Here is a 12101-nt window from a genome sequence, read left to right on the forward strand (position 1 = left end):
AATTCAACACCATTTATGATAAAAACTCTCCAGAAAGTGGGCATAGAGGGAACCTACCTCAACATAATAAAGGCCATATACGACAAACCCACAGCAAACATCATTCTCAATGGTGAAAAACTGAAAGCATTTCCTCTAAGATCAGGAACAAGACAAGGTTGTTCACTCTCACCACTATTATTCAACATAGTTTTGGAAGTCCTAGCCATGGCAATCAGAGAAGAAAAAGAAATAAAAGGAATACAAACTGGAAAAGAAGAAGTAAAACTGTCACTGTTTGCAGATGACATGATACTATACATAGAGAATCCTAAAGATGCTACCAGAAAACTACTAGAGCTAACCAATGACTTTGGTAAAGTTGCAGGATACAAAATTAATGCACAGAAATCTCTTGCATTCCTACACACTAATGATGAAAAATCTGAAAGAGAAATTAAGGAAACACTCCCGTTTACCATTGCAACAAAAAGAATAAAATACCTAGGAATAAACCTATCTAGGGAGACAAAAGACCTGTATGCAGAAAACTGTAAGACACTGATGAAAGAAATTAAAGATGATACCAACAGATGGAGAGATATACCATGTTCTTGGATTGGAAGAATCAATATTGTGAAAATGACTATACTACCCAAAGGAATCTACAGATTCAATGCAATCCCTATCAAATTACCAATGGCATTTTTTTCAGAACTAGAACAAAAAATCTTAAAATTTGTTTGGAGACACAAAACACCCCGAATAGCCAAAGTAGTCTTGAGGGGAAAAAAACGGAGCAGGAGGAATCAGACTCCCTGACTTCAGACTATACTACAAAGCTACAATAATCAAGACAATATGGTACTGGCACAAAAACAGAAACATAGATCAATGGAACAAGATAGAAAGCCCAGAGATAAACCCATGCAGCTATGGTCAACTAATCTATGACAAAGGAGGCAAGGATATACAATGGAGAAAAGACAGTCTCTTCAATAACTGGTGCTGGGAGAACTGGACAGCTACATGTAAAAGAATGAAATTAGAACACTCCCTAACACCATACACAAAAATAAACTCAAAATGGATTAGAGACCTAAATGTAAGAGTGGACACTATAAAATTCTTAGAGGAAAACTTAGAAAGAACACTCTTTGACATAAATCACAGCAAGATCTTTTTTGATCCACCTCCTAGAGTAATGGAAATAAAAACAAAAGTAAACAAATGGGACGTAATGAAACTTAAAAGCTTTTGCACAGCAAAGGAAACCATAAACAAGACGAAAAGACAACCCTCAGAATGGGAGAAAATATTTGCAAATGAATCAACGGACAAAGGATTAATCTCCAAAATATATAAACAGCTCATGCAGCTCAATATTAAAGAAACAAACAACCCAATCCAAAAATGGGCAGAAGACCTAAATAGACATTTCTCCAGAGAAGACATACAGATGGCCAAGAAGCACATGAAAAGCTGCTCAACAGCACTAATTATTAGAGAAATGCACATCGAAACTACAATGAGGAATCACCTCACACCAGTTCGAATGGGGATCATCAGAAAATCTACAAACAACAAATGCTGGAGAGAGTGTGAAGAAAAGGGAACCCTCTTGCACTGTTGTTGGGAATGTAAATTGATACAGCCACTAGGGATAACAGTATGGAGGTTCCTTAAAAAACTAAAAATAGAATTACCATATGACCCAACAATCCCACTACTGGGCATATACCCAGAGAAAACCGTAATTCAAAAAGACACATGCACCCCTATGTTCATTGCAGCACTATTTACAATAGCCAGGACATGGAAACAACCTAAATGCCCATCGACAGATGAATGGATAAAGAAGATGTGGTACATATATACAATGGAATATTACTCAGCCGTAAAAAGGAATGAAATTGAGTCATTTGTAGAGACGTGGATGGATCTAGAGACTGTCATACAGAGTGAAGTAAGTCAGAAAGAGAAAAACAAGTATTGTATATTAACGCATATATGTGGAACACAGAAAAATGGTACAGATGAACCAGTTTGCAGGGCATAATTTGAGACACAGATGCAGAGAACAAACGTATGGACACCAAGGGGTAAAGTGGCGGGGGGGGGGCGGGGGTGGTGGTGGGATGAATTGGGAGATTGGGATTGACATGTATACGCTGATATGTATAAAATTGACGACTAATAAGAACCTGCTGTATAAAAAAATAAATAAAATTAAATTTTAAAAAAAAGCACAAACACTTGATCATGTCATAAAAGTAGATATCCAAATGGCCAGTAAGCATATGAAAAGGTATTCAACATTATTAGTTAGGAGAGAAATGCAAATTAAAACAACTAGATTCCACTACAAACCTACTGGATTGGGGAAAAAAAAAGACATGAAAATACAAAATGTTGGTGAGGATAAATCTCCTCTGAAACTCTCATATTCTGATGATGGGCCTTCCCTGGTGGCGCAGTGGTTAAGAATCCGCCTGCCAATGCAGGGGACACGGGTTCGATCCCTGGTCTGGGAAAATCCCACATGCCTCAGAGCAACTAAGCCCTTGCACCACAATGACTGAGCCTGAGCTCTAGAGCCCGTGAGCCACAACTACCTGATCCCGAGTGCTGCAACTACTGTAGCCCGCACACCTAGAGCCCGTGCTCTGCGATGAGAAGCCACCGCAGTGAGAAGCCCGCGCACCACAGCAAAGGGCAGCCCCCACTCGACGGAATCAGAGAAAACGCGCGCACAGCAACGAAGACCCAACGCAGCCAAAAATAAATAAATAAATAAATTTATTTTTAAAAAAAAGAATGTTCATAGCGTCTTTAGTCATAATAGGCAACACTAGAAATAACTCAGTAACAAATAATCCACCAATAGTAGAACAGACTTTTAAAAATTGGTATATTCAAATCATAGATTAAAAGTAGTATATTCAAAAGAATGGTATATATACAGCTACACTCAACCACATAGGTATATCTCACAGACATAATATTATGTGAAAAAAGAGTACATATTGTATGATTCCACTTATTTGGAAGTTCAGAAATAGGCAAAACTAATCTATGATGATGGAGGTATGAATACTATGAAGTCATGAGAAGTCTTCTGGGGATAGTCATATGTCCTCTACCTTAATCTGAGTGGTAGTTATGTGGGTTTAACTGTCTAGAGAAGAGGAAACAGAATAAGCAAGACTAAGGACGTAAAAGGTACGGTAAGAGGGTGCTCAATGTGGTTAGAGCATGTGGACGCCACAGGTGGGAAGTGGTAAATATGTCTGTAGAGTTTGCTGTCTTATTGTTGAATACTTGAATAACAATTTAAGGAGGCTGTCCTCATTTTGCTAGGCAACAAAGAGCTACTAAAATTTGTTGAACAGGGCATAAATAAGCTCAGAGTTATATTTAATGAAGAATAATTGATAAAACATTGTGTAAATCTGGTTGAAGAATACACACGAATTCTTGTAAATATTCCATGACCACACTTACACACTGTACAAGCTTGTATCATAAATGAAGATGTTAAAAAATTAGAAGCATACTTTTTCAAGTGCAACTTGAAAAAAATCTGTAACACAGTATTAAAAGGATGAAAACCTTAGAAAAAGGTTTAGCTCCAAAATAGTATACTAAAATATTTTAAGACCAATATCTATATGTTGTAGTTGGCACTTACTTCATCAAATGTAAAATCTTCTAAATCTATTTCTTCATATTCTTCTTCAGATTCTTCATTCTTAATAGCCTCTAGAGCTGTTGTCAGTTTCTTTCGCAAAAGAAAGCCCTTCCAAACTGCCTAAACAAAAATTTAAAGCATGTTATACAAGGTTATAGATCAAACTCCAAACCAGATTCTCTGTGTTATCCCATTAGGAAGATAAAACATCTTAGACCTTAGTTTAATGGCTCAATAATCTGTTTTTTGAACTTTATGTGACATTTAAAACTGGAAGATAAATTAAATGACTGCTTGTGTCTAAAGCTCTGAATCTCAGGAGATTTTCCTTGTGGTAAGCAGAAAAGAATCTTTAAAACTCCCTCAACTGCACATGTAGGTCAACCAATCAATTATCTGACAATTCCTCCGGGACCCATTCTAAATTAAGTAGAAAGAGATACAGAGGAAAACCAATTTTGCTAATTTTCAAATGATTATGTATAAAATAAACTAACACTCATTTAGGAAAACTTCAACATATATAAATGGCCATATTAGAGACTTAGTATCCTGGTCCATGAAAATTAACTAATTTCATCTTTAAATAAAGCCAGCACATAATAATAGAATTAAAAACATTCATATTCCTCAATAATCTTGGAGGAATCTTGGAGCTTTCCTAACTATAACTCCAAGAACACTGGAGTTTTGAAAAAATTAGTATCTGTATACACTGCTAGGGAGTAAGCTCCAGGATATATAGTAAGTGTAAAACACAGGTAGAAATGTGTATTGCATGCCTCCATTTATCTATGAAAATCCATATAAAATATATAATAAACAATATACATTATATAAACTTATATATTTAAATATATGTGGTTGCTAATATTTACAAAGTGAAAGCATAAAGCATAAAATTAATTTTAAAAATTATTACCTATAGAGATAGAAAACAGTAGAAGCCAGATGTCTCTTAATATACACCTTGCTTAGATTTGATTTTGGAACTGCGCACATGCTTAATAAAATTGTAAAACAAATAAATATGAAGTAAAAGAAACTCCCCCCCAAAATGTAAAAATATATTTTGTGCTACAGGCATAACCACACAGAAGGTATTTAAAGTGACTTTAAAATAGATTTATTTGACTATATTCCTAGTGAAATACAATCAAAAGATAAATTTAACTACAAAAGTTACCTTAAATATGTTTTAGTAACCATACTGCAAGCAATAATACTGGTATTGTTATTCTGAAAAATATATATATTGAGAAGAGAAATATACAAACATATAATGGTCAGAACATATATGACAATAGAAGTCACACACAATCTGTCAATCAGCCTAGGAAGCCAAACCACAACCTCTGCAACAATTAGCCAAGAATGGTTAAGACTTGGTCAATGACTGCTAGCTTCTCTATTTTTTGTCCCTACTTCTAACTCAGGACCAACTGGACCAACCAGAGATAGGCAAATATGCTTCCCAAACCAATCACATGATGCCCCACTTCTAATTGGGCATGTGTGTGTGTGTGTGTTTGTGTACGTGTGTGTGTGCACACATGCACATACATAGTGGAAACAAACAAGTGCTGCACAAATGAGAAAAAACAGACTATAGCAAGGGAGTCAGTCACCATCACTTGTTGCCTTTGGCATAGACTCAAAGGCAGGGAAGGGAGTAGGATAAATGTATATACATTTATATACAGTGATGAACACATGATTGTCACATACTAGGCATACATTAAATATTATTTTCCCAATTTCCTTGTCCCCTTGTTTTTAACAATTCTATTTAATTCTTAGTTTATCAAATAAGAAAATAGTGTGATATTAAACATCACATAAAGTTCAAAAACTATAACTAAATTTTAACCATTTTTGTCTCTAAAAATGAATTTCAGTATAGAAATAGTATTCCATTATTTTGTAACTTGCTATGAATAAATAACTTCTCAAGAGAGTTCAAAACTCTTTCTGAGGAAAAAGGATGTCAATATGAATCAAGAACTTGAACAGTATTAAATGGTAGAAACAGAAGAGAGGACATCTTTGTGTGATGAGGAACATGATTAAAAGTATTGCCTGAGAAAGTGGCCTTCCTCTTTTTAACTTACCCATTATGGAGAGTACCATCAAAGAGTATCATAATAAAGCTCTTTGCCTGCTTTATTAGTCTCATGTAGCTGGGTTGTTATTATAGTCCTGGGTATGTCATGTACTGTGGGTGAGTGGCATATGCAAGCAAGTTACCTTAGAGGAAAACAAACTATTTTTCTTTTCCCCCTTTCGTCTTAGTTTATTTGGGCTGCAATAACGAAAATACCATAGACTTGGTGGCTTAAACAACAAACGTTTATTTCTCCCAGTTCTGGAGCAGGCTAAGGAGTCTAAGACCAAGTCATTGACAGATTTATGTCTGGTGAGAGCAAGGTTCCTGGTTCATAGATGGCTGTCTTCTCACTGTGTACTCACATGGTAGAAGGAACTAGAGAGCTCTCAGGGGTCTCTTCTATAAGGGCACTAATCCCACTCATGGGGGCTCCACCATCATGACATATTCACCTCCAAAAGGCCCCACCTCCAAATATCATCACATTGGGGATTGAGTTTCAACATATGAATGTTGTGGAGAACGTAAACTTTCAGTCAATAGCACCCTTCATTTTGGAATTTTTTTTTTAAACTCCTCTCTTTTTTGATTCCTTTATCCAGTATTTATGCTCCCTTCGTTCCTTGCTACCTTTCAAAATGCTTTCTCTCTAACATGGCAAATGGGCCTGTGACTTCTTCCTGCTAGGGAGGTACCCTTCATATCCTTTCTTCCCCAACCCTGTCCTAACAAGGTTCTAAGCATTAGGGAAACATGCTTTCCTTCCCTTGATTCTTTTTTGTTAGGTCATCTTCTCTTCCTCAGTTATCCCTCCTCCACCACCACCCCCCCCCCTTTTTTCTTACACCAGTGTAATTATAAGATATCAAGATTAGGTGCAGACCTAGGGAAAAGAGAGTATAAAGGGAATTTTTTAATACAGACCTTCAACGACAAGAGCAAAAGGACTGACTCATCATGGCTCACAATGGATCCAGCCTAACTGATCAGGGATACGACTTCTGCAAAGCTCTAAACTGTAATACACAGTGTATATTTTTCTGGTGTGACATGTATAGATACCTCCCTCATGAATCTGTGTAGGGTCAGGAATTAAAGTCCCAGCCACCTCTGTTCAGTTTATGGGAAATAAAGGTAATATAAATGTGTAATAAGTAATGTTCAGATTCTTCTTCTAACTTATTTATTCATGTCAAGGTTTCAATTTTTCTCCCAGCCATCCATCTATGATTAATTCCTCTTTCTCACACATTCAAATCAATTCCCTGGTCAGAGTCCTATCTATATTAGACATACCCGACATATTTTTCTTCTCTAACTACCATCAACTCCCAATCCCAGAACATACCCATAACATACACTTGTTTCTTGCTAAAATTGTTCACACATCTCTGCCCATGCTTCTCCTATATTCTCTTAATATTCTAGTCCTTACGGTAGTCTAGCTGCGCTATAACTTATTATTCCAGTAATATGAAATCCTATGTTCTTTTACTCCTACTATCTTTTTTACCTGGGATTCCATTCTCTCACATATTTACACTGAGCCCTATCTATTTCTCAAGCTGTATCTTATATCCTTTACATTAGTTAGGGTAAGCTAAGTGCTATAACAAAAATATCCAGAAATGTACAATAATTCAAAACTAATTTATTTCATGATCACATAACAAGCATTGAGAGTGAAAACAAGACAACTGGCAGCAGTTTAACATAAAGTGATTCAGATATCCAGGCTTTGCAACTCTGCAATCCCAAGAGACAGCATCCAAGGATGCCCTAAAAGCTGTCTTCACTTCAGCCAACCAGAAAGGGAAAAGAATATGAAAGAATGTTTGTGGGAGGTTTTATGGGCCAGACATGAAGTGGTGCACATATTTTTCATTTACTCAGAAAAAAGGGCCATACTAAAAAGTGCAAGGAAAGCTGGAATATCTAGGCTGGCAGTATGCTAGGAAGAAGAGGAGAATGTGGGTTTTGCTGAGCAGAGAGCAGTCTCCACCACATCCTTCATGAAATCTTCATTTTGCTCCTTCTAAAGCCTGGGCTCTTTCTACCATATCATGCTCTGCTCTCCAGGATGGTTAGACAGTCTAGAAGTCATATTTTAAAGATGAATAGTTTAAGAAACTAGATTGTACTCAGGAGAAGAGAAAATGAAGTTGAGTTGACTTCAATGATTTTAAGTATAATACCATGATGCACCTCAGAAGAGACTTGTTCTAAGTTGCAAAGAAAGGCTGAATTATGCTTACATTTGTTACAGATACAAACTTAACAAAAGGATATTCAACAGATATATGTCACTGAACTAGACTATTTCATAAAGTAATGAACTTCTCTTTATTGAATAGAATGAAGCAAAAGTTTAATATCTATTTACCATCAATGCTGAAAAATGTATTGCTCATCCACTCATGACAGGAGGAAGTTTGGACTGCATGACATTTTCATTCCTCATGCAGCAGAACAGTATTTTGAGACAGTAACTGAGGTTCCTTTCTTTTCCTCAGAGTTTCCTTGAATCCATTGCCCTCCCTCCACTCCCAACCCATTCAGGCATCAGTAACAGCTTTGTCTATGCATTGCCCTTAGGAATACAGTCCAGACAAATTAAGTCAACTGAAATACTAAATATATTCATTAGAACCATAGCAAAGATAATTCTCTTGAAAAACTATGGCTTTAATAACAAAACCCAGAAACTTAATTTTAAGGCTATTTTTCCAGTTGCTTACGCCAATACCTAATAGGCATCCCTGACTCCTCTCTGTCTTTCAAAGACCACATCCCCATGTACTAATATCATCAGGCCTACCTTCAAAGTATATACGTATACCCTCAAGATAAATCAACATATATTCGGGAATGTGATTTTCTTACCACTTCTTCTGCAATACTCTGGTCCATGCTACCACAATCTACACTTTGGATTACTGCAATAGCCTCCCGATTTTGCTGCTTCTACTATTGCCTTCCTATAGTACAATCACAACATAAAGGAAACTTGGTCATGTGAGTCCTTTGCTCAGATTCCTGTAATATCTTCCCATGTCATTCAGAGTAAAAGCCAAAGTCTTTACAATGATTTAGGATTTATAAGTCCTACTCTTCTCCCCTTCACCCCTCTTCAGTCACACTGTTTCTTACTGCTCTGTAAACACTGTGGGTATGCTCCTAAATCAGTGCCTTTGAATCTGATATTCCTCTGCCTGGAATATTCTTCCCCGAGACACCCAATGGCTTATCTCCTGCTGCAATGTCACCTTTCCTGGTCTTCCACATCCATCCTGTCTAAAATGATTAATTTTCCTTAGATACTCCTATCCCGCTTTTCCTGATTTATTTTTCCCCTTAGTACTTATCACAATCTAACATACTTACCTTATTTATCTGCACATCCCAACAGAATGTAAGCTAGTAATATTTTTGTGCCAAGTAATAGTTACTAAATGAATGAATAAAGGGAAACACTACATTTTTTTTTAGTTACTATCATTCAATTCAGGTGTAGTACCATGAATTTCTAGATTTTATTTTATGTATTTATTTATCCCACCAGGACATAAACTCCATGAGGGAAGAGATCTTGCATGCTTTGTTCCTAGTTAAATTTCCTGAACCTAAAATAGTGCTTGACAAACAGTATGTTCTAAAAATTATTTGATGAGTGAATAAATAAAAGGATAAATGTGATCAGATTGAACTTCATTTTGAAATCTGATCTTGGTGAGGTTCTGAATTTTTATGTTAAATGGATATTTGAAGGACTTTAACAATTATTTTAGTAGATTTTTAAACATGCTTCTAGAAATAGCTATAGATTAGGCCAAGAGAGACCTGCTTTGACTAATCAAATGTTAGCATATGTGGCAAATGCCACATCTGAGCAGAAGTTTTAATATGATTGTGTGGTTCAGCTTGACCCTCAGTCATAAGAACAGTATTTACAAATTACAGACTACTCCTTAAGCCTAGATACTCAGCAGAAGCAAAGCCAACCCGTGGCTAACCGGCAGCCTACATGTCACGTGAATAAGAAATAAATCCATGTATTTGTAAATGGCTAAGATTCAGGGATTGCCTGTTATACAGAATAACCCAGTGAAAAATAACTAATACATCTCTCATGATTATTTCACCCAAAGATTAAAAGTAACCTGAATAAGAATAGCAGCCTTCTCCCTCTGTTCTTGGATGTTCACAGTATTTTTTATTTCTTCTTTCTTTAAAATAATTTGGTTTTCAATGCAGGAATTTGACTGGGATGTCAGGGGTCCTATTGCAGCAGGATGTAGCTTTATAGAGAAATGAATCTGTCTGCGCACAGTGTAACCACGCCAGCATGCCTGAATTACCATAGCTGCCATACTATTAAGAGGAGAAAAAAAAATATTTTTAGTACCCATAAATATACAGTTGTAGTTAAGAGGTCCTCATAAGCTATATTTATTTGTAAACATAGACTATATAAAGTATTATTTAAAAATAAGACCCGTTCTTTTATTTGACTATAGTCATAGAAGTAAAAATAATATGGAAACCTTAAAATCTGAAGGAGAGAAATGGGCCAGTAACTTAGAGAGGGATATGAGTACTAGGGATTTTTGTTTCTTTTAAGGAGGAAGATATTACTGAGATTTTTGGATGATAGCGAGGATGCTGAACCAGTAGAAAGGGGGGAAAAGTGATGATGCAAAAGGGGGAAAAATACAGGAGTCAGTTGGCAAGAGAGGATGGGATCCTGTTCACAGCAGAGAGACTAAGTTTTGAGAGGAAGAAGGGCCCCCCTTCTCTCTAAGAGAAAGGACCCATCAGGTCTTTGCTAGCTTCACTTTCCTATCTGCACATGGACAAATACTTAAATCTTTCTTTTACAAGCCCAGTAGTAAATTCTAACATTTTTTCCAGCCTACATCTATTTACCAATTTCTGGCACTGAATCAATCAACACTGTGTTTTTCCCACATCCCCATAAGCTGCCCAGCAACACTACCAAAATTTGAATAATAATGTACATTGATTGTAAGTGGGTTCTCAGCTTGCTTAATCATTTAATTCTTCATCATTGGATATGTTTTCCTTTCCCACATAGATTACTGCAGAAATATTATCAAGGTACAAGGTATAGTCAAAGTGCTAACTACTGGCTTAATTGTTCTTCAAATCTTTGGGTTTAGTTTTAAAAGGCATATGAAGGAGAAGTGATTCATGTATATTCACCTTTTCCAGGCTCCCTTGAAAAAGTTTTCAATAATTTTATAATTGCCAAGCCCAATGAAATTTTTTCATTCCTCATACTAGTGAGTTTAAGGCAAAATGGAACTAAGTGATAAACTGCCAGACATTACCATATATATTTTTTCTCATAGAAATATATTTGTGGGAAGTTAGAAAGGAATGATGTAACAATTTTCTATTGTTATTAATATTGTCATCATCATCATCACCATTTTACCTAAAGCTTGTGGAAGCCTTCAATCTATTTTGCTATGAATTGAAGTGAGTGGATAAAATTTTTTTCTGGCTTAAGATAAACTACTTGTACTCCTTATAGGAAAAAACATCATGTTTCAACAAATCATTTCCTCCTCCTAGGGTAAATAGAACTTAATAAACTTTGCTATGGAATTAATTCACATTTGGTCATTCAACCATTAATTCATTCCTTCATCTTTTGAACAAAAATGAGTTAAAGAATTGAAAAAGAATAGATATATGTATAACTGAATCACTTTGCTGTACACCTGAAACTAACACATTTTAAATCAACCATGCTCCAATACAAAATAAAATTTTTTTAAAAAAATAAAAAAAGAATTAAGGAATTTAAGACACTATAATATGTATTTGGGTGATAAAGAAAAAGATCTGAAAACATATTTGCAATGCATAACTGGTAAAGAATGAAAGGTCTGTAAGAAAACACATTTAACCTGAGAGAGCATCTTATATTTCTCTACAGATACATACAAGTTTCACTGACTGTAACTGTGAATTTCTTGTAAAGCTGACCAGTCATTTAGTGCTTGAATTCCTCAGCTCACTATCATCAAAATTTCCCAAGGAAGAAAATAAAAAGGTAGATGAGGGATATCTTCCTCAGTGACACTAACAACAGGACTGCTTTCCACCACGCAGAAAGCCGTGAAAGCAGGTAAAGAAGCTGACTTTAGGGCTTCTTAAATATAAGGTGCTCTCCATATTGGGAAAAACAGCTCGTATTACTACTATCATCATCATCATCTTTTATCTAGTAAAAATAATGATGATAAAAATGCCCTTAGCATAGGAACACATGTAAATTATGCTTAGGAAACGCCT

The 12101-nt window shown here is 35.8% G+C and overlaps 1 protein-coding gene across 1 annotated transcript in view; it reads right to left on the reverse strand.

Moving 5' to 3' along the window:
• The window catches only part of LRRIQ1 (leucine rich repeats and IQ motif containing 1), a 180109-nt gene that overhangs the window by 80119 nt on the left and 87889 nt on the right, over positions 1-12101 (reverse strand). Inside the window, exons 16-17 of the mRNA XM_061205523.1 lie at positions 9938-10148; positions 3671-3790 (exon numbers count right to left, since the gene is read on the reverse strand). Coding sequence (XP_061061506.1) covers positions 3671-3790; positions 9938-10148 — 331 coding nt within the window. The remainder of the gene's footprint in view (positions 1-3670; positions 3791-9937; positions 10149-12101) is intronic.

This window comes from Eubalaena glacialis, chromosome 11 (genome assembly GCF_028564815.1).
Source record: "Eubalaena glacialis isolate mEubGla1 chromosome 11, mEubGla1.1.hap2.+ XY, whole genome shotgun sequence".
Lineage (NCBI taxonomy): Eukaryota > Metazoa > Chordata > Mammalia > Artiodactyla > Balaenidae > Eubalaena > Eubalaena glacialis.